The sequence below is a fragment of the Apostichopus japonicus genome, chromosome 20 (genome assembly GCF_037975245.1).
Source record: "Apostichopus japonicus isolate 1M-3 chromosome 20, ASM3797524v1, whole genome shotgun sequence".
Lineage (NCBI taxonomy): Eukaryota > Metazoa > Echinodermata > Holothuroidea > Aspidochirotida > Stichopodidae > Apostichopus > Apostichopus japonicus.
This window is the reverse complement of record NC_092580.1, coordinates 28974772-28999436: the sequence shown is the minus strand read 5'-3', so window position 1 is coordinate 28999436 and position 24665 is coordinate 28974772. Positions and strand designations below refer to the sequence as shown.

The following is a 24665-nucleotide window of genomic DNA, read 5'->3' as shown; positions in this document are numbered from 1 at the left end:
CACACTGAATTGGATTACTACGGAGAGAGTAGAGTGTACAATCCAGTACGGTATTGTTATCCAAAATAGCCTGCGTAAACAGAGACAAGAGAAGAAGGAGGAGAGTGGGGGGGGGGGTGTTCAATTTTGTTCCTTTTTTTTTGCGAAATGCTTCGAAGGTGGCTTTTGTGTCAGTTAATGGCCATTCACCGTCTCTGCACTAAAGCGCTATTTTTCTGTTTACGAATTTTGCAGTATTATTATCGAAATCATAATATAAATATATATACAACATCAAACACGTTTCTGTTTGTCTGGACGTACCTTATTCTCCCATCTCTCCCATTTCTCCCACCTCTCCCACCTTAGACCAATAACGACTACACAAAAGGGAAGAATAAGATCTTTCTTTTATGTATTGATTCAGCACAGGAAGTGTCTAACCATCAATCATGCACTGCTTTATAATGTTATCTTATACGCTCTTTAGTCGAAAAGTTTGGATAGGGGGCACAAATGTGCCTCACTCCCAACAATTGTCCTCCCCTCCACCACCCCCTTCATCCGCCTTGGTAAATCTTTATGCATTATGCAGATCAGTATTAACTATATGCACAAAACAGCGCAAAATCTTCAAACTGTTGTCCTTTGGTTATTCACATATGTGTTTACTGCCATATACTTCATTTTAACATTATCTGAAGATTTTTCGTTGAATAGGGACAAGAGAAATTATAGGTATTAGTTGTAAGGTAATATTTATGGTCAATTGAATCATATCGCGTATCCGTTCTATATTGATTTAACAATGTTGTCCTTTTGTTTTCATAATATTCGAAGACTGTATCAAACCGCGAATATATGAACATCCAGCCACATTTAAACACCTGCTAAAAAAAACCTTGCCATATATATTTACAATGGTTCAAATTCTACGTTAATATGGGTTGCCGCAACATTATGTTACAAGTGTTCTTTAGTATAATGTTGAAACTTCTTCGACATTGCGAGAGCAATTTTCGCAGTCCGTATTCCAGCTTTCTATACCCGCATACAACAAATATAAGCCATCATATTTCTTTCTCCTCTTTACTACTTTTTTTTACTCCTTATTTCGCTTTGATTCCTACGCAGAGGAAGAAGGACCATCTCCTACTACATATTCTCTAAGAGACTTGGTTACGTACAACGATTCACCAGTAGCAAAGATTACTTACCGCCCGTTTGAACACTCACGTGAGTAATTTATTCAAATCAAAACATTCCAGCATATTAGAAAATTGTATTACAGAAAAAAATACCAATTGATTGTAAGAAAGAAAGAAAGAAGAAAGGAAACAAAGCCAGCAAATTAAAAACAAAAGAATATGTTTTAATTCGAATATGTAGTATTGAAAAGATTAATTTGTGGATTCCGTACTTTGATAAACATCAGTAAAAGTCTTTAGAGAAATGTTGTATTTGCTTTGTTTAAATAGTTGGTTCTACTATAATGGTTGTTATGATGCTATAATTTCAGTTATAGTATCCCCCTTTAAAACGAAAGGGGGAAGCAGCCTCATCTATCCCCCTGGTCTACGCCTTTAGATCTATAAGTATCTACGTTTATGAGGAATGTATACGAATAGATATGTATAAATATATTCTCATGGTTTTTAGTTTGAAATAGATCAATTTTATTAAAAAAAAAAATTAGTAACTGATTCATTACAATTCTTATTAGTTACTGAATTTATCCATGAATTGTTTTTTTTTTAAGTACATTATATCAAAAAGTACATTTTAGTATATTTTAACTTATAACAAAATCCAAATCACTTTGAAAGTTCAAAGTTAACGTATACTTGTAAGATTCGGGATAATCTTTGAATTCTCTTAAAGAGTGTTATGTCACCAATCACAGATATTAACATTTTTTGATGGTGTAGGAAGAGGTGAGGGAGGGGAAGGAGGGAAGGGTATGATTTGATCTCAAGCATAACTGTCATATCTTTAAACGAGAAAATAAAACTCCATATGATTGTTCTCATGTTACTTTATGATATTTCTCTTATTGGCCTTTGAACAACATAATATGTTTGGTTTATTGCGAACCAAACTTCGAATTGTAAAAGATCGCATAGTCTTATCACCCTGTCAAGATTCTGATATGTAAGGAATTTTTATATATATTGTAATTCTAATAACCAGGATGATAACAGGAGAAACACCGCAAATATCGGCGCCATTTAGGGAAATTTTATAATAATAATAAAACATAGAAAGTAGAATCGAAGAATGCAAATATGAACATTTGTAAAATAGAAGGAATTTTATGTCTAATATCTTATTGTTTATTTAATTGTATTTATAAAAAATGAGACAGCAAAATATTTTTTTGACGGAGCGTTTTGTATAATGTTTATAATCAATCTGTCGTGATAATTATTTCCAAGAAAATTTAGTAATTAGTTGCAATTATCGTAGTAACAAAGGTTTTCTCTATGGACGTTTCTGAATCAATATGAAATGTATGACAACAAAAGGTTTCCATTGACAATTATTAATAAACATTAAAAAATACATCAGTTTTTAAAAAAGTGTTATGCTCGCAAACATTCGAATTAGTTGATATGGAAAGAACAGGTGGTTTTCTTGTCTGTGACATGTAAGGAATTTATTTCCATTGATCGAAATAATTAACCTATTTTCAAAATGGGAAATATTACATCACCTATCCGTGTTTTTTCGAGGGGGTATTGGGATGGTGAGAGACGAGCCGGGGGTGAGAATTGAGCGAGAAGAGGAATGACAAAAAGGAAATGATATGTTGGGGTGACGACGATGATACCACTTGGGTAACAGGAGGGGTATATGTCGGTGGGCGCCCTGGGTCGGATTTTAAGGCATCATGATAGTGAAAAGGCAACTAGAAGACAGACGTTGTGTTGAAAGTTTAATCCAGGGGATTGTGTGGGGTTTTTTTTGGGGGGGGGGTATTGTAAAAGATGTCATTCAAAACTTTCGACTGATGTAGGACGAGTTTTCATTTAATATTACAAATTGCAAAAGGGTTCTTTTCATTAACAAAACAAGGTAAATTATAATTTATGAAGAGGGACACTTTTCAGGTTTCTTTCACCCCGTGTGTACCAGACTGGTCTACATGCCGGTATAGCCATGCTAACCATATTCTTCTTCTTCTTCTTCTTTTTTCTTCTTGTCAATTTCGATATAATTCTCCGAGGATTCCTGTACATCCAATACATTCATCTCAGTCTGCATATTAAGTGTTGATTATAGTTGTCTAGGCCGGAATTGGTTTCTTTGATTCAAACGAACGCATTTAAATATCAAACATTTCGGCAAGATCAAAAGACTTGAGAATTTCTTGAAATTTTCTCACTTACCAATCATCTGCCGATTAACTCTTTTTTGGCTTACCTATCTATCAAGGTAGTGTTATTTTAATTTTCGAGGTTGTGTGGGGGAGAGTGGGAAGGGGAAGGGTGCTACGGAATGAGAACACGGTCGGTTGTGCATTCTCCATGTTTGAGATCATATATCTCAGGGGAACAAATAAATAAGTACTAATTAACGAAACGAAATTTTCGGTTATTTATGCAATTTATTTGTGCATATTGCTCCCCTGCTTTACAAGCTATATCTATGCAAGGTATAAGTTAATGTACAGGTATTGCGATATTTTGCCATTTCAAATTTGTCATTCAGTATAGCTGCAGTTTCATTATAAAATTCCCCCATGCACGACCTATGTCATTTACGGGATATTAATATCCTACTATTACATTTTGAATAGTAAAGTTACAAAGTCACAGTCGAATACAAGAAAAACTTCTTCATTTGATTTTAAATGTGTTCCATAATTATTTATACTTTATAAAAACTCGTCCAGCTGGATACGAAATGTTGATGATTCAAATCGAATCTGTTCATATCTTGCTCGTTAATTGTCAATTGGCAGAAATCATCTATAGAATGATTTTCTAGGTATAGTGTATGTGATAAAAATTGCGATTTCATTTACCATGTATACACGTTTGACGAAATTGCCGCTGAAGCAGACAAATTATTTGCAAAACAACACAAAATATATGCTCACAGCATACATATGCACGTGCTGAATATGTGCCTAAAAATTCTCTATGAAGTAGTGCAATGTTTGGAAATGGCTCTTGAAATATACGGTAGCTGATTACCAACTTTTTCGCACCAAATTATTGGACGCGGTTTAAACGCAGCATACAACTTTATTGGAGTGAGCAGAATACAAAAACGAGTGGGTGTATTTGTGAGGAAAAAAAACAGAAATATACAAGCAAAATAGTTGCAAAAATACTTTCAATTTATTGCATTTATGCAGAACATGTTTTCTTTCTTCAAGTAAAAACGTAACAAAATATGAAACCATATAACAAGGATAAAATACATGAACAAATTTAATTGTATTCATTTGTATCAATATACCCGATGTTAGTGACATTAATGAAGTTAAAGACAATTGATAAATTCGATTAATGAAGAAAAAAAAAACACTAAAGATCTATCTGAACTATAGTCAACCTGTTATTTCTCGTTTTCCCTAAGCATCTAAATTTCTAAATATTCTATCTTTTTCAATGAATCGGTAGGTTTGTGGGGAAAAGTTAACGTTAATTACGCTATTCCAAGAATGTAGTTTTACGTTTCATGTTACTGAGTCATATGTCATTATCAATCATACATAACACGGGTCGCAAATAGAACCACTGTATACAGCAATTAAACCGAGACCATGTTTCTTACTTTACCGTCATATCAAGAGAAAAGGGGGAACTTTAATCAAAATAGAGGTAAAACATTCAATAAGGCAATCGTAGTTTGTTGTTTAGTTGGAATGAAAAACAAATCAGACACGTCTGGTTTAGTATAATTATATACTTTTAAGCTTCTACTACCCAACTAATGCTTCCACAATTAAGACGCACATACAGTTGTCAAATCACGTATGTAGAGATTGCGATTGATTTAAAGAGACAAATTATATTTTACAGGAGTTCTTTTTGTATTTCTAATCCAAATTTGTAGTTTTGATTACAAATGACAATACTCCTTACGTATACATGGTGCTATATGCGGCTTGTTGGCGAAAACAATTGTCATTTATAATCATTGGTGGAAAACATTTCCATTCAATTTATTTGTTAACGTTACATTTATAACGTCTTTTGCAATGCACGTCCTAAGATAACCGAGTCAATGGTGAACTTAAAAACAAATCTTCTTGCAAATATTCTGTGGTGTTAAATCAACAATCGCTTGAATTCTTATTTGATTAATATAAGTATTTACACCCTCCCTTCCCCCTCCTCTCCATCAACCCCGCACCAGAAACTGATCGCATATTGGTCAGAATATAAGAAAATTGTAAATATAAATGATTTAATTTATCACTAACATACGTTACATCGGCCTCGTGGACGGGGCCGACAGTTCCTTATATCTTCAATTCATATGAACATATGATATATATATATATTTATATATATATATATATATATATATATATATATATATATATATATATATATATATATATATATATATATATATATATATATATATATATATATATATGGATTATCCAATTTCCATTATATGTATATACATGTATATATATATTTATATATATACATATATATATATATATGCATAAATATATATATATATATAGATATAGATATATATATATACATACATACATATATATATACTATATTTATATATATATATAAATATGTATATATGTATATGTATATATATATATATACATATATATATATATATTTTTATATATATATAAATATGTATATATGTATATATATATATATATATATATATATATATATATATATATATATATATATATATATATATATATATATATATATAGTAATAAGTTCAATCGAGTTCGTGATAATTGGTTCCATAAGTTGAAAACTAATAAAATTTATTCCAGGAACCGGCAACGCGTCCAATATTAGAGGAGCTAGAGCTTTTTCACAGGTGACTTAAGTTATACACATAAGCGAGCGGCCAATAAATATTCCATTAAGGCTTACAATTTGAAATGCCAACCATCTTAACAAGATGTGTGGGAGTTTCTATAACATATTTGGAAAAGAAATAATAAAGACTTTACTTGGACTACGATGAACGCTGTGGAGTTTTATTGTAATGTGTACCCGACCTTGAGTTAATGATACACCATTAAACCTACCTATCTATATATATATATATATATATATATATATATATATATATATGTATATACTGATACAGTGATCATTTACCTGACGTCATAGCAGATATTGGTGTTCAAGGCCAGGTCTAGAAGATTATCCAAATTAACTGTCTATTAGGCTACTGTCAAGGTTTTGGGGGGTTAGAAATGTTTCTATATTTCTATAATATATATTCCAATATTACAGGTATACACGTGTCTTTTCCCTCTGTTTAATAGTACTCACATGAATGCATAAATGCTTTGTTCCATACTCTACATAACTATATTCCATTTTCATTTTAGTCCTAAATTTACACATTTTCATACTTGTTTTTGTCTTGCTCTACACCTGAAGTCATAACAGTCGGAAAGTGACAACAAATACAATGGGGAGGGTTGTATATATGACATATGTGAGTAATTTCACTGGATTGGATTCCCGATAAATTCGGCGTAAGGATTTCGTTTACTGTGCAGATATGTGAAGTGGACATTTGAGAGGAGGGGAGGGGAGGGGGGTGTTGGAAATGAATAAAAATGTTGTTAATATTGAACATATTTTATTTTTTGATTATAGTCAAGCAGTGGCCTAGTCCTGCCCACTATAAACCTTCTACCAAACAACTCCAGCAGGCAGCTCAGTTCTCATGTCGGAGAGGATGCAAACCTTGCTTCCCTGACATCTTAAACTATCCAGTCAAAGGTATATTGTCCGTTTTGTGTTGTTTTTTTTTTCATTTGTTGTTTAATCGTTTGATTGATTTTGCTTTTGTACTTTTGTGTCTGTCTGTCTGTGTCTGTGTGTGTGTCTGTGTGTTTTTTTTTGTTTTTTTTTGCTTTTCTTTATTTTTTCATATACCATGATTTTAATTGAAAAAGATCAGCTGTTTCTTTCTTTCGGCCCGAGAGCTACTTTTTCCCGTTTCCCTTTATTGGATGCTTTCCTTTCCTTTCTTTCGCTCTTCAAGGTAAAAAGATGAGTGTGTTGATCATTTATATTTTATTTTGGCATCTCAAAATTATTAAATTCGATTTTGCCACACGTTGATGTATACACCTGTTCAATTAAATTCAATTGTTTATACAACTAAAAGAGAATCGCGATAATTATGTCAACTTTTGGATAATATACATCACATCTTCCTCCAAACGCTGTCAGTTTCTTGATCTATATATAGGCTAAGTGATAGGCTAGTGATAGGTTTGCCTATCGTATCAAATACCGCGATTGACAACTGAATGTTCGGATATGTATAAAACTGTATCAAGGACCATGGTGATATTATTTCGTTGGCGAAATTTTGTCATGATCATGTGATTACAGTCGCGAAGTAAAGGGTCGGAGTTGAGAGTGAATCAACATATTTGGATGTTGTTACCAGGTCATATCTTGGGTGCACGGGCATAGCCTAGGAGGAGGGGGGTTGCGGAAGCACCCACCCATGCACAGCAGCCCGAGTCCCGCACGAACTTTTAGTATGACGGCTTTTTACACTTTATTTGTCCGAAAATAGTCTCATTAAGCCATAAGGCTAATGTGGTAGTTTGACGTTGGTATTCATATTGCTATATTACATGTTAAATCGAGAATGAAATATCGAATAACCGGTCTGAATTAGCATTTCAAGACCCCCCCCCCCCACCACCACCACCCCACACCCTATCGTTTACATAAATTGAGTCCCACTTTCCTGAAAATCGCAGCCTCCTCCCCCGTCAGGCTCAGATCAGCCTACGCCTCTAGAGTGACTTTTCTTTAAAATGAAATGTCAGATGATTCTGGTCATGTTTCATACTTCAAGTTGCAGCTTATTAGCTGTTTTATTGCTGGCGTTTCAGACAATTTCTAAGCCAGGCCTGTTCGAGATAATGACGAGGGCAACTACCAAAACTGGACCAGAGGGGCAAGACTGTAGTTGTTGCCGTGGGTAACGAATGATTTTCAAAGACATTACGGCAAGTGGTACGGCCAAATTGACGTCGATGTCATCGCTAAATTTGACACCTACCTCTGAATAATTATTATATTTTTCTTTCTTGTGTTTTTTTTCTGAAAATAGCTAAATGTTACACACCTGGACCCGGAACTTACCACAAAGTTAAAAAGTTCACGACGAACGACTCTCCTGCGCATTCGATGGGAAACAGACCGCAAGAAAGGAAAAGTGAGCTGATTCTTAAAATTAATTCCAATATTTTCATATTGCAATACCGTATGTTATAGATGACATATCTGTGTACGTGGCTATATGTTATAGTTGTCGTGATAAATAAATACGCATGCGTATATGTGATATATGTGTAATCCTTTTTGGCAGATAATCTATATGTCATAAATGATATACATGTAATAGCTGGTCACGACAATGTTTATAATATATATTATAATATATTGATAAATGTCATAGTGTGTCGCGATAATATATACGTTAATATGGTATAATTTGTCGTGATAGTAAACATGCCTATGGATATGTGTCACACTTCGACTTGATGTTATGTGTGCATATTTTTCATATTATACCATAGTTGTCGGATAATTTGTCAGCTTTATCGATATATGTCATCCTTGGTGATAGTCTATATGATATATCATTCTATGATAAAGCTTGTCGTGATGATAATGTATGTAAATATATCGATATCATTTATATATTTTTATGATAATATATGCGTATATATATGTTACCGTTTTGTGGTGAATTATGCTAAAACATGAGACAGCTTTTCAAGGATTGTCATATTTTATCAATTTTGTTTTATTCGGATGGTAAAGTTTATTATGACATGGCTTAGATAATATATAAAAAAAAAACGATTATTCATTTCTTTTGTCTGAAAGTAATCTTCAATTGTATATATTTTAATATATTAAGTAATATGAATAATTTGAAACTATAACCATTGGAAAAGTGCATTTTCTCTTTTCCATTCAATTAATTAATTTTTCTTGATCTGTGGCAATACGGGTGATAAGTCTAGGGTAAACTCCTGATCATATGTATATGTGTACGTCTGTATACGATCAATCTAATTACCCAAGTATTGTGTGTTTAGCTGATCCTAAATCGCTCAGTATCCTAAACATGTCACCCCGAATAGTGCATGTACATTAGAATATAAGCACATACATAAGCGAGGAAAGTATCTAATATGTATGCGTTGTATGTGAATAGGATCAGTCCTGATGAAATCATGCCTGTATATCAGTGTTTATTTTCCTCTTTTTCTTTTCTTTTTGTCTTCAACGCAGTTTGTCAAAACATTCAAACAAAAAAAGGTGTACGATTTTCTTTGAATGTGTGGTCAAATATCGATATGATTATAATCCAGCCCTGATGAGGTTCGGAGATGATCCGATCAGGGAAATACAGCCCCTGTGCCCGGGGTGAATAACTCAATCCCGGGGTGAATTACTCAATCCCGGGGGTGAATTGCTCAAGCCGGGAGAAATATGCATGCATGGAATAAAGAATATAGCGTATTTTCACGTTTCATAATTTACTTAATTAAGTACAAAGACTTTAAAACGGGCACGCTGACATAGACGGGCCTCTGAAATTTTCTGTTTGATCCTAAATAGATGATGTTCCTGGGCCAAACCATTACAAGATATCTCTTCCTCATAAACCCGATGCTCAGAAGGCTCCCAGCTTTAGCATGTCTAAGAGATGTTTCCCGCCGCAAAGTAAGTTGCTCAATTTCAATAAGCTGAGGGGTGGTTCGCATTCCATCAAGAGTAAATTGCATTGATTTTGATCTATTTTTAATAATAACCTACCTTATTATAAGGTAACTAAAATAGAAACGATTTGAACAAAACGGTACCAGCACTTGTTTTAGCAATATTCGACTTTGCGTATAGCAATATTGGATTCGGTTAAATAGTAAGTGGGCTAACGGGTCAACTGACAAGCTGGGCAAATCAATATTCATGTTTTATTTTAATTTGTTAGTTACGTAATATATCAAACTCAAAGGAAACATACTAGAATGGCATATACAATAGCTTTTTAAGACAGAAGCATATATGGTTGAACACGTTGTCAGTGGTATAGCAACAACGATTTCAGGTGTTTTGAGTGTCACTAACAGAGATTCGTGTCTCACATGTTGTGACGTAACAACATAGAATTCGGGCCTTTCATATATTGTATCGCACCAACGTGGCCGTCTGGCGTCGAGTAGGCACACAAGTCAGTGCATGGTATATTTTATGTTGACACGCAATAACATGTATGGAAATCCGGCATTTATATAACAACCAACGTGGCCGTCTGCATGGCATCGAATACAAGTCGACAGGAAGCTCGTACTTGGTACGTACCATTGTGGCTCAATTTACCCACTGACCTAGCCCTTGGGCGTCACATGGCCCCAAAATTATACCTAATTTGTTGAAACGCATGGAAATCTGGTATTTATAGTTTCATACCCATCAACGCGGCCGTCTAGTATCTTACATGTTGAGAGGAATACCAGAGACATAGATGTCGGGTCTATTTTATGTTGAGAACCAGCAATGTACAATTCTGACCTTTGACATGTTGTTACGTACCAACTTGGCTGTCTGGTGTCTAAAACGTCAAACAGCAACCCATGGCACTAAGATATGTGGTGTTTCATACGTCGAGACGTGTCAACATAGATGTATCGCCTTTCGTTTGTCGAGACGGCTCAACATATGAGCCTACGTCCACCGTTTCTTAGTTGAGGGGCATTAATGTAGCTTTTTATGACGTCATATATATATATATATATATATATCGAGGCTCGCCAATATAGACGTTTGACTTCTGTGTCGAGACGTAGAAATATTTTGGTTGTCTTGTAATATTGTACTAAATGTAATTTTCATCAATGAGCAAAACGGATGGACGTATTTATGTTGATTTGTTCGTACGTCAATCTTTTACAGAACTCGAAAGTCCGGCGCCTACAAAGTACCGTGTATCCCTGGATACCAACGAGGCACCCAAATATAGCATGACCAAAAGGCCGAGGTCCGGTAAAAGTAAGTTAAAAATGGAAAGCAAAATATGGTAACACTAACATCGGATTATACTTTAGGGCATGCATAAATAAGATATAGTGGAACGTGTAATAACATTTGTCATTATGGAAATGCATGAATGAAAACACCAGTGAAAGTCACTTCTAGCTATATTACACGTTTAAAACAAATAGGAGAACTAATTGGGAGGGTTACGAATGATTAATTATTGGACTAATTAAGGCTTCAGTAACATGTAAAAGACCGAATGAAAATTACTATCTATTGGTTGGATGATTATACAGAAAATGTATCAACTATTAACTGGAGATCACTGAAACCAACCGCAATATAGCTGCTATATTCAAACAACGTATCAAGCCGTATAATTTGCATATCAATAGGGGTAATGAATGGGTAAGGGGGTGGCGGAGCTTAGTGTAAATTTTTTAAATACCAGGCAATATTTTATAGAGCGCTTTATTTCCTTCGTGGTGTGACATACAGTGGTACGCACTTCCGAGACAGGACACATCCCAGCAAAGCGCAGGCACAATAACGGGTTTTTTATGGGGAGGGGGAGTTGGTGGGGGTGAGTTGGTGGGTAGGTGGAAATCCATATCTTGTCTTTGCCCCATTTCTCATTTTTAGAAGGGTTTTCAAGTCTTATCAAATCTGCCGTGTTACATTTGTTGAACAAAAATTTGAACAAAATGACTTTGAAGTACGGTACCTCTTGCACGTCATTTTACATCTATATTTGCAGCCCACTGGGTAGTTCATTGTCAAAATCACGTCTTATCTGTTCGTATATGATTCACAACTCAACGCACTAAAGTTACAATGATTCAATGACGTCATTTAAATGGAATCTGTAATGACAACTGCAAACAGTAGCAACTTTCATGATGGAAAACTTAGAGAACATTCCTGAAACGAAAACGAGAAGAAAAGCGAAATAAATATAAAATGTAAAATCAGAACATTTCTGTCGTCAAGGAAAACTGACTGTTTTCTTACTCTTATAGTTAGATGTTCCCGCCTTATACTTTTGTTTTCTTCTTTTCTTTCATTTTTGTTCTTATATTTGTCTCGTTTTGTTATTTTTAGAGAGCAACATGCCATCTCCAAATTCATACTATGTCAGGAACAGTCAAACGAACCGCGGCACTCATCCGGGGGCCTTAGCCTCACTTAAAAGCCGGGGGACTTCGCACGTTTACGCCGGTTACGCACTCCAGTCTTCGGTCCGCCTGTTCGATTCCTAAGTGCTAGATACGGACTAATAATTATTAAGGTGCCGTCCAGACGTTTAAAACAAAAAAAAAAACCTTATTTATAGATTTTTCGCTCACCTTGCATCATAGAGCGTGACGTCACCATCCTTTTCTTCCGATTGTTTAGTTAAATCCAAAATAAAAGGCGCTTCTTTCCTGTTTGAGAAATAAAAACACACACGAAGATAATACGATATGCCTGTTGACCTTATCAAGGAATAAAGCTGCTACTTAGTTCTTTGACGTAGGTCGCCTACCACAAAAGAAAAATCATAACAGATGAAAGGGATCGCACATTCTAACACCAAATTGGTTTTTATGGAAACAACAAATAAACTGAAATTAAAGCGCTAGAATTGTTGTTGTTTTTACTGATTTTCTGTTCATCTCAACTGTTTTTCTACCATTCTTGATTGCCACGAGGTCGATATGAGGCAATTGTCAATATTTAAGAAGAGCCTGGAAAAGAGAGAAATAAAACAATACAAGAAGCATTGCACGTAATAAGAGTTGACACTAAAGGATATTAGCATGGCAAGATAAGAATGTCATTGTTGGAAATATATATATATATATATATATATACATATATATATATATATATCTATATATATATATATATATATTTAAGCTATATATATATATATATATATATATTATTTATGGGTGTATATGTGTGTGTATCGAATAACAGGAAAATACAAATGCAATTACTACCTCATTGTCTCAGTGTTTTGCAGCTTATATAGTTTCATGTTTACTTTGGAAGCAAATCATTGAATACTGAAAGATCATTCTTCATTTTGCATCTTGTACATTACATCTCACAATCAAAACTTGATTTTACTAATTATGCATATATATTTTTTTTTTAATTGCTAAACCCTTTGTCTGTCCTTGTAATTAAGTCATGGCTTTACTGATTCACTCAGTTCCGATTCGACGACGCATGATCCATGAACAATATAACCTTACATGTCAATCTCTCCAGTCTCGTGCACAGTATGCTCACCACAAATTCTCTCGCTTCGGTGAACGAATTCAAGTTTATACCTTGCCATATCCTCTTTGCCAATAATCTAAATTTAAATTGAAAATTTGACTTTTCGGAAAACACCATACACACTATGTACAATTTGTTGACCATTTCATGTCACAAGTTGACCTTTTTGATTTTCACGAGCGGTCGGAGCCACCACTTTGGACTCGTATGTTGGGCCATGATACATCAACATTAAAAGTGTGACATAAGGAGAAGTCAGGGTTCAAGCCCCACTTTCTCAATGTCATATACCATTTTTGCTTCACTATTCTTAATATCAAGAGAAAGAAATAAACAAACGAGTATTGTTTTCCATTTCATTGCAGAAACTGTTTATGCAGTTACTTATGCTTCGAAAAAAATCCGAACACAAAGCTATGTTTGTGGAAAATAAACAAACAAACAAGTAAATACATGTTTACAGACAGACTGAATTTGAGTCATTTCAGTTTAAAGTATACCTTGCAAAATAATGTGTGAAGTCATATGTGAACATTGGATAACAAATGAAAAATGTCTTTGATTTTTATTGTTGTTCACTGAATATATGATTAGACGCAATCAAAAATAACTGTTTAGTTATGATGAACATATTGTACGGTACACGATTTTACATTAACAAAATATTCTTTTAAAATATTTTAGAACAACATGAAGTTGTATCTGTATCCAACCAAATTTGGGTGAATTTGTGCTTCAAAACAAGAAACATGCATGAAGGCATATTTACCAATGACATTACTAAAAATTGATACGTTTGTCAAAATTGTCTCTTTTTTTCTTTCTTGCTTTGCCGGGCAAAAAAAACTTTACCCAAATTTGCTTTTATATATACGTACCCAAATGTTGGGTCAAATTTTGGCTCAACAATTTTTAGAGTGTAAAATGACATCCCGTCCAACTGTCGAATTATTTTCCAAGATATTGAATTAATCATTTTAAGGAAACCAAAAGCATTTATTAATGTTTATTAATGATGGCAATCATCCAAAATAAAGTAAATATATCATATTTTATATCTCAAAAAAACCCAGGAACTATTAAGCTATGAAGTTGTGGATGAATTTGTTTGACTACAAATACGTAATTTTCATTGATCGAAAGAAGATGGCTTTTTTCATTTGCGTGATAGGCATTAAAATTTATGACTGTATACAGATACATTCATTTAGAAATGTACAACATGTAATCAATATTAAATTTCTGTTCGTTGTTTGACAATCGTGATCAAAACCACCAAACATCGATCCGTCTTCAACAAAGATACTTTAGTTAGAGAAGGGGAAAGAAAATAGGTTAACTGTGTTTAGAAAAGTTTACAAGTCGTTACGCCTCCGATCATCATATTTTACCATGACTATCGACTTTTATTTTCCGAAGAAAATTACCTCTTCAGAATGAAATAATTCGAATCGATCTTTGAGGTCTTTAGTATTTATATTACATCGTTTTTTATGTTTCTTATCGAAAGCAAACATCAATCTCGTTTAGCTTTTAATTTTAACCATTGAAGAAAACTGGACAAAGATACTAAAATAATACAACTCTACACCTCTACAGAGGTATATTCGCGTAGACAACTACCGTGACGCGGCTAAGCCAAATTGTTGTCCCAAGTCTAGTTCTAATTCTGTGACGTGCACATGATTTCAAAGATGGAGGGGGGGGGGGGGGTCGGGCAAACTTTAAATTATCCCCTCTGATGTAGATAATATATAATATATATATATATATACATATATATATATATATCTATATCTATATATATATATATATATATATATATATATATATATATATATATTATATGCGTTCCATCAGAAGAGCGTTACATCGACGTGGTGCTAACATATATGGAACGCCCTATCAACATAAAGCGTGGATTCATCCAATGGGTGGTGAAGGCCCTGGTCTTTCAAGCAAACAACGTCATGTCGAACAGTCACTAGGTAGGCGTCCTGTCATTCAAAACATTTAAAAACAAAGGAGCTGTTTTTGAAAATGATTCGCCGTCGAATTGGCAGCAAATGCAGTAGTCTAGATATACTGTAATTCTAGAATCATGTTTTTATTATTTTATATATAATCCGAGATACATCCTTGGAGTCGTTCACTTGCTAAATTCCCCTATGCAATCTGTGATAGGCTATTTAGAATGAGCAACGAAACGTTATATTAGGCTGTATAGGATGAATATGCAACTCCACTGAACATTTTGTATCTTTTGTATATATGCGATGGAAAATTTTCACTTTCACTTGTGATTTGACTTTTGTAATACTCATTCATGAGTACTACTATTTTACTGCTGGATCGGATCCAAAGCGGGTGGACATCCATCAACCCTCCCCAGACACTACCCCCCCCCCCCCACCAAATCCGCGCCTGCGTTGTGCTTTCATTAGCCAACATTTTGGCCAGTATACGTAACATACTTCTCATAATATAGTAGTCTGACTCGAGATGATGCAAGCACAGTTTCTGCAGATTGCCCGAGATATTGTCAGCCGACGGGAATGTTTACTCGCATAAGAGGGTCGTATAGCCATCATCCCCTTATTATATCGGTTAGGCCTATTCAACGGCCGCATCATCTCTGCGAGTCAACCTATATACGGATATGTTTATTTCGTTATAAGCGAACTGAATGGTAAAACGTCCAATTCAAAGACTTCAGGGCTCGGAGCTGTAATTTGTATGCCTAGCTTGCTTATTACTTTTAACAAGTCTTATAACCAACCTATCGTATAATTAACTCCAAAGTGCTGGGTGAGTGTTTTGACATTGTTCTTATGCGTATACAGTAATGGAGTTAGAAGCTCTTCTACCTCCATGGTACAGCTTGTTGACCATTATCGAAGCTGACAGATTAAAAATTAGCAAGACAATTTCTACAAGTACCACATTATATGTTAATGTGCAGGTTTTTCTAAAGATGGTGAAACACACACACATAGACAGAGAGGGGGGGGGGGGGTCTTTTGTAGGTATATATATTTGCAGTTTCGTGACTAAACGCGGCCCTTTTTTGTGACTTATAAAAAAGAAGCAACGTTTGTACTACAAATGAGAGGAACTGCAATTTTTGAAGGCGATGTTGTCAGGATTTGGTTGTTTTGTCAAGACCGCAAGGCAGGGAATAATTGTTAAATAACAGCATTAACAAAATACTACAACAGGTAAGAGGGACTGTGGGGTGAAAGCTACTTGTGTTTGGGAGGAGGATTCCCTCCCCTACATCTGATTATGATTTAACGAACACAGCTACTAGGAAAGCGATGGGGTGGAGCCTAAAACACACAAATATTTTTTTCCTAGCCCCCCCCCTCCCAAATTTGTATTATTCTAGAAAATAGCTTCTGCCAGCCCCGCTGGAACAGCATTCGGCTTCTCTAACTAAAAGAACTCTGTCGCTATACGCCTATGAATACAGCAGCACAGTATTCAACCACAATATACATGCATTCACCAAATTCGTCTGTATACTACAACATGCACAAAAAAGTATATCTTTACGTTTGTGACATCAACATTCTTTGCCGAAATTAGTATTGAGTTCAACCAAGACTACCCGTGGTAATGACCATATCCGTTATCTTCATTACATGAGCATGTAAAATGAAGTTACTCATTGTATATAGGTCTGTACGCTCAATTGAATCATGATAGAAAAAGTTTGGTTCAATTACCATAAACATAAAGACAATTTTCTGAAACGTATGACGTCATTTTGAACCCATTGATCTCCTGACCGCCTTGACGTATATTTCCATTCACTTTCTTCTTCTCCCCTCCACAACCCAAATTTACAATTGATCTTGTAAATTTTTTGTGTACCACCCATATAGAATCCCCTCGGCTAAACAATGTAAATTGACCGAAGATATTGTAGTACCGTATCGTATAGTTCCATTCATTTTTCTTCTTCTCCCCTCCACAACCCAAATTTACAATTGATCTTGTAAAATTGTTGTGTACCACCCATATAGAATCCCCTCGGCTAAACAATGTAAATTGACCGAAGATATTGTAGTCACGGTTGTACCTACATTTAGAACAAGAAGACGAAGAACAAGTAAAAAAAAAAAGGAAAAAGAATTCTTATCTTACGTTTAGCTGTTGGTTGGAAAATTGATCTCAACCGACATGCGCAGTCATCACTTCCGGTAGAAGTGCAAGTCCACCAATCACAGGCCATCTACCGTTAAAAGCCATTAAGTTCTCATGTCGTAGCTTCTTCGAGAGATATTTAAGTCGCTCATACCTGTAATCGCAACTAATTTCTACTTTTTTTGCGAGAGCTTTAAAATTAAAATTTTTGGAGAGTTTTTTGGAAACGTGGGTTGTTGAATACTCGAACGTATATACGGCTGGATAGATTTCAGGGGTATTGAGGAGATACTTATACTTTGGTAAGTGTTCAAGGGTTCATATTTCTTCCTAATAGTTCCATCTCTAAGAGTAGGTAAATCGATTATTATGCGAGAATGTATATTCCTTAAGCAAGGGTAATTATGACCGATTTGATAGTTTGTCAATAACGGTTCTGTCATTTTGATTTACAGAAATTAAAGAACAGATAACTATATTATCTCGCTGAATAGGTACATTTAGATTAAACCCATTTTATAATTTACTTTTCTTGTTACTTTTTTGGTTTATTGTGTTTTTTCTCAAGATTATTAACAATAGTTTAGCTGAATCAGCTCAAAATACTAATAAAGGATTTAACAAAGTACGTAGCACAGTTCCATTCGAACAAAATCCTTCACCAATAGTACATTGCTCAATTTATATTTTTTCGAGAAAACGAGAAAAAATAGCCCAGTAATGTAAATATCATGCAACAGGGCCAATTATAAGCTGTAAGCATGACTGAATTTACTCAACAATTTATCGTGTGTAATAAAACGTTTTTGAATTAACTTATTTTATTATACGGAAGATACGGTACCAATTATTTAAGGGTGGAAAAAAGTGACGTTTTACAATGGAATACCCCTTTAAATATTAATTGTCATTCATTATGTATATGTGTCGTTTCTATTGTCTTCCCTGATAAAATGATTTTAATTAAAGCTGCAGCCCATATTGGTTTGTTACTTTGAGTCGGTCGCTCCTAACCTCGTAGTATTCATATATATATAATTGGATACCCCATAGTTACAACTAAAAAAAGTCTTTGTGGTTAAAAACCCGTTTGACTCTCCTGATCATGGCTTATTAGCCTAGTATATTTTAATGCTAGTTAAGTTTTACATAAGTTGCAAAGTGTTTGACGTCCCCATGTGATTAATTTCGTTTGGGGTGTGCGACGGGGAGAGGAATAATGTAACATATTAAATGTTAAAGTACTTAATTTTCATTTGAGTGGTCAAAGGATTGTACAACCAAATCTAACTCAAATAGAAAGATTAAAACAAACAGAGGCATTAGTAGTAAACATTGTCTAACAAAGGATAAAAATAAAATTGTGTTCCTGTAAGCAACTCTACTGAAGTCATCATCCCACTCACATGCATGAGCAAAACGAAAATCGAGAAAACGCTTATTATTATTATTATTATATTTGGGGGTGGGGGGTTCTAGTCATATCCCATTAGTCTGCATAAACCGATCGCGTTTGGCCTCTAGATGACCGATTTAAAAAAAAATAATAATAATTGTTAACTAATAAAATTACTCAACCGAAATATATACCAGTGCGAGTAATGCACTACAATTTCAATAATTACGTACACCTCTATTATTCCACTTTCCACGTCAACCTTTTTCGCGCAAGTTTAAGTGCAATCTTAACCATAATTTCACACATATCAATATAAACGTTCACATGCATCATGCACCAATGCCTCATCTCATCTTCTGCAGTATTACCAAGCATGATAAGAGGAAAAAACCTGGGGAAAAAAGATGTTCTATGGTGTATAATAGAAAGAAGAACGTTATTAACTTTCGTTTCTCTGCTTAAATCCAGGCCATTAAAATCCAAGTTAATAGCCCGGCTAAACTATAGTCAAATTTATCGATCTGATCATATTGACTTTTGTTCCGTTTTATTTACTCGCCCTAATAAACCGCAGCAGTTTTTTTTTTATTCCTTACTTCGCTTTTTTTTTTCTTTAACATTTTCCGCTTCTTTATTCTTTCTTCTTTGTGATTCTATTATATATTTTTTTCTAGTTTGAACAAAGCGTGACTTTCTGGTTTTTCTGGTACTTTCTGCACTTTATTACCAGACATCTCGCTAACACTGTAATTATATGAACACACTTCTCCTTTTTTTATAACTAGCAAAGGTACAAGGTAATGATCTTGTTCACAGCGATTTGACAAGACAGAAGTAATAACCAGCTATGTTCCTTAAGTAAATTTTTTAAGCATCGCGAGTTTGACGGTTGCCGTGAAAAAGAAAGAAGGTAAAATAAGAAACATTATGCGTAGCCCGTCGATATGAATCCAAAGGTTATAGATAAAGCTCTACCGAGTTAAAAATCTAATTTAAAAAAAAAAAAAAAGTTGAGATGTTCGTTTTACCTTGATGTGAAACGAGATTAGAACATTGACTGTTGCCAAATCGTTTAACATGATACCAAGCTGAGCTTGCAAAATGTGATCCAACTGCTAACGACATTAACATTATAGCAGCAGTAATAATGCAAAGCTCCTATGCATGAATTGAATTTTCATTACAATACAAGCATTAGTGTGGTGTCCTTAGAGTGTAAAAATAAATTCAATTTTTTTTTTATCCGAACATTATGCATGTATGATATATATGATAATCAGTAAAATTCGAAGATATTGTGGGAATTCTGTAACTGGGTACTATGTCAGATATAAGCATGTCTAGGAGAATATAATCGCGTAAGACCACCAGGTATAGGAAAAGTTAGTTTGTTCTTTACTTTATTTGCTAGCACGATAGGTAATTTTAACAGACAAATGTATATATGGTATAGAGGGGAAAATGGTGAATTCGTTCATACTTACAACCGATATTGGCATGACGTTTATAATTACAGTAGTAGAAGTAAAAATAGAAATTAAAGACGGCGCAGCCTCGACCTAGATCGATTTAAGTCTAAAGCCTTGTGATTTTTATATTTAAAATTTACATAATGGGAGAAATTATTAATAATTGTTGGAAAAATTGGAAATTAACTGAACGTGATAGTTCTTCTTAGCATCTGAATTAAAGATCCGTTTCAGACGGTATAGGATATAAGCTAGGTCTGTTGATAACATTTACATAAAGTATAAAAGACGCTTTCTCAAACAGTAACTCCAAACGGATAAAATTTACCCAAAAAAATGAATCGGCAAGAAAAAAGACTGCATAATTTATTTAACTATTAAGAGCACCCACGTGAACTACTCGTGTTATTGTCGACCTTTCGTGTCATTGGATGTAAGTGCCACGTGCTATTTCAAACCAGGCGATGTTTTCGATACAACATTTATGTTCTTTTATGTCACATTATTGCTAGAACAGTTGCTTAATTTCTTTTTAAAGAAAATCCCTTCCGTTTCAAAACAAATCATTGCTTTTGAGATATGTCAGGTCCTTTATTTTCCCTTCACAAGTACGGTATGTCCGTAACTTTGTTGGTGTCTGTTTGTCTGGTTGTCTGTATTCATGAGCGACACAAACCGCCATTTTCCCCTCCAGTAAGTTGCACTGGTATATTAACATTAATTCCACGATGTCTTTCAAACGGAACAAATGTTTAGTTACCGGTGGCTGTATGTATGGGGAAACTGTATTCCAAATAACCCCATAATGATACATTGGTTTGATTATCCCGAAGACCAACTCGACCTTGTGATAATCAGGATTAGATTCGGAACTAAGGGAAATGGCACTACCATAAATGTCCGGGAAAAGGCATTACACTTAATGCTCCTGAAACAATTAATGCACAGGGAAAAAAGCGTCACAATTGATGCCCGGGAAAAAGACATTGAAAATTTAATGTCCGGGAAAAGGCATTACATTTAATGCCCGGGAAACAATTAATGGCATAGGAAAAGCGTTACAATTAACGTCCGGGAAGAGACATTGAAATTAATGCCCGGGAAATCGCATTGAAATTGATGTTCAGGTAACAATTAATGCATGTGAAAATGCATCGAAATTCATGGCCGGGGAAAAGGCATTACGATTAGAACGAAACTTAGTTATTATCACAACCTTGCACGAAGGCCTAAAGTTATAGCCTAAATATGCTCAGAAACGCACCATTGCATGTTTACAAATATTAGTTTTGTTCTGGGGGAGGACCTTACGTTGGAGTCGGCTTCAACGATCCCAGGACCACATCCCTTACTTTTTGAAATCATGGCTCCGCCATTATTGCACAGTTGTATAACATGCATACATGCATGGATACTACAGAACTACCGTTCAATGTAATATTACCTATAGCTTCACGAACATCGTTATATTCTACAAACCCTGATACATTGATTTAAGATACGATAACTATATTGTGATAACGGTACACTTTCGGTCTGACATTTCAAAGAATTGGGTCAGCAATATTTACTCCGTAACGTCTATATCCTGTGTACCTTACAAAACTTAGCTAAAACATGCTATAATACGGCAATCTAATAAGAAAGTTATATGACTAGCAATAAAGATGAAACACATAATGCCTTATGGGTATATAAATTGATCGAGTTTATAAGGTTCTTGCCCCTGCATCATATATACTATATACATATGGTTATATACGCACATTAAATACTCCATATATGGTATATAGCCTACATCTTATGAATATACACCCCGTCCGCGTACCTCTTAAGACAAACTAACCTAAGATCCTGCGGTTCTTATTAAGGCAAACAATTCCTCACCTCGTTTGGAAATATTATACGTTTCGGATATTTGGGGCTCGTTTTGGCTTTCCGTGACATTTAGGTGGTATTTACAAAAGGTTCTGTTCATCTGTAAGTGTTGTTGACCTTACATGCATGGTAAAGAAGCAATGTTGTTGTTTTCCTATTGAAATCTGCCATTATAATGTCAATATACATATATGCAAATGATCAGTTTTAATTTGTGGTTCATTAAAGGCGGTAACTGTATACCTTTGTAACTCAGTGTATGTTTGCATTATTTGATATTGCAAGCATGACTGGGGGTGGGGTGTACATATATATATATATGCTATATATATATATATAGCATATATATATAGCATATATATAGCATATAAAATAAACAGATATAATATTCAAGATCTAGTGACTTTGTGACGTCATTTTTAAACCCGCTCAAGCCTTCACATTTGCAATTAAAGACCAAATCAAACTCTGATAATTACCAAAACGAAGAATAGAGAAAAAATGCCGATATTTTTGGGCAAAAGTTGTTTGAGGCCATTGTTTGGATTATTGTTATTCAACAACACCTCTATCATAAAGGTAAAGGTTTGATCAATGTCTTGTTTATCTGACTAAAAGCCCTTTCGTATTTTATCTACTGTAGCTGAAAACCTTAAACATTTGTATTTCCAAGCTTCAGTCACGCAAAGGTATGTAAACGAAAGTCGAAAATCGAAAGTTACAGCCTGATATGAAACCTATTAAGAATGTGGTTATGGCCAGTGTGGTCTGCTGCAAGATTTAGTCATTTTATCTAATACATATAACGTTCCTCTCTTTCTCATTTTTTGAAGAATTTGTATTATTATTAGTATTATTTTGTTGTTATACAGTCCATCAGTCTGTTGAGTCACTTTAGATCCATTTATCGATCTGGTCTAGGAATAAAGCTGCCATTTTGAAGGGTCTTGAAGAGAGCTCTTCATCTGTTTTCTTTCACCTGCATCTCAATTTTAAGTGCTTCCTAGTCGATTCTGATTCTGACGTTTTTAATACCGAAGTCATCAGAATTTCTTCTTGACGGATTAATTAATTTTCATTGAATTTTCAACATATTTAAAATCAATCGTTTGCTTTTAAGAATACGGAATTCAAGCAGTATAATTCCCACATGAATAGATTGTCAGCGATGCAATTACAATATTTGACATTCAGAAACACTTCCTTTTGTCACATGTTAATGGTCCACTTTGGGAATTGAAACATGTACGTTATAATATATGCTTAACGATTATGAGATCAAAGGTCGTTTATACCACAAGTACCGGTAGCCTGAACGGTGTTACGTACGTATTTCCAACGTATTCAGACCAGGAAGCTAACCACTATACATGGTCATATTGAAACTGAAAATTTGTCCGACGGTTTGAGGGTTTCGACCTGAGTGTGACGGTTTGCTTTAACGAGATTCACGCATATTTTAACCCGCTCGCAATCCTATATAGTCTATAAATATAGCCTATATATATGTGTGTAGACTATATACATATGTAGCCTATATATATGTATAACCTTTATATATGTAGCCTATATATGTAGCCTCTCTCTCTCTCTATATATATATATATACATATTTAAGCTATATATATAGGCTATATATGTATATAGCTACATAAAACATAATATAGTATACGTATATGATAACCTGCAACGTGTTGTTACTCGAGTTTCAAGCCTGTGCAGCGATCATAAGACAACTGGACGCAAACTATCGTGCAACCTTATTTCTTCCTAGCACGGCTGGGCGGCATGTTACCATGGCTATTATAGCCATACAATACTTAATAACGTTCAACAAAGCACTTTATCATAGTAGGACTATGTTTCCCAACTTATCGAAGTTGTTGGCCAATATATGATAAACAGTATACCTATATCATTTCTTTAGAAAAACGAAATTAAGATAATCTAGTAACCCTGACAATAAATACACAGCAGACCTAGACCGCTTCTTTTGAGAACAGAGAAACGGCAATGCGTTACCTGGAGATATCGTCATGTTCGCAAATGGTTTATTCAAGTTAAGTAATGAAGATTTTCTTCTTTTCTTACGTGCGGGGTCTTTATCCAGTGAATTTTTACTTGTAAAGTCAATTTGACTCTCTGTAATATTGGATAACTGTTTGCTTATACGACAGAGAAATCTTCAGTGTTATACAGGCTTGACGTTCGTCTTAAAGATGTGCTTCTTAATGTAAACGGTATACTCTGACC

General features: G+C 34.4%; 2 protein-coding genes and 1 long non-coding RNA gene across 3 annotated transcripts in view; 2 read left to right on the top strand and 1 right to left on the bottom strand.

Moving 5' to 3' along the window:
• Positions 1-12864, top strand: part of LOC139961384 (uncharacterized) — a 27784-nt gene extending 14920 nt beyond the window's left edge. The window contains exons 8-13 of the mRNA XM_071960532.1: positions 1114-1215; positions 6822-6947; positions 8305-8409; positions 9828-9932; positions 11163-11258; positions 12348-12864. Coding sequence (XP_071816633.1) covers positions 1114-1215; positions 6822-6947; positions 8305-8409; positions 9828-9932; positions 11163-11258; positions 12348-12505 — 692 coding nt within the window. The 3' untranslated portion in view covers positions 12506-12864. The remainder of the gene's footprint in view (positions 1-1113; positions 1216-6821; positions 6948-8304; positions 8410-9827; positions 9933-11162; positions 11259-12347) is intronic.
• On the bottom strand, positions 12481-24665 carry LOC139961403 (uncharacterized). Its single transcript, XR_011790837.1, has 2 exons — positions 24435-24665; positions 12481-12670 (listed from the first exon to the last, which is right to left on the bottom strand). It is a non-coding gene; the product is annotated as an uncharacterized lncRNA (long non-coding RNA).
• LOC139961385 (uncharacterized) overlaps positions 17786-24665 on the top strand; it is a 38198-nt gene continuing 31318 nt past the window's right edge. The window contains exon 1 of the mRNA XM_071960533.1: positions 17786-17968. The gene's annotated coding sequence lies outside the window, so the exon portion shown is untranslated. The remainder of the gene's footprint in view (positions 17969-24665) is intronic.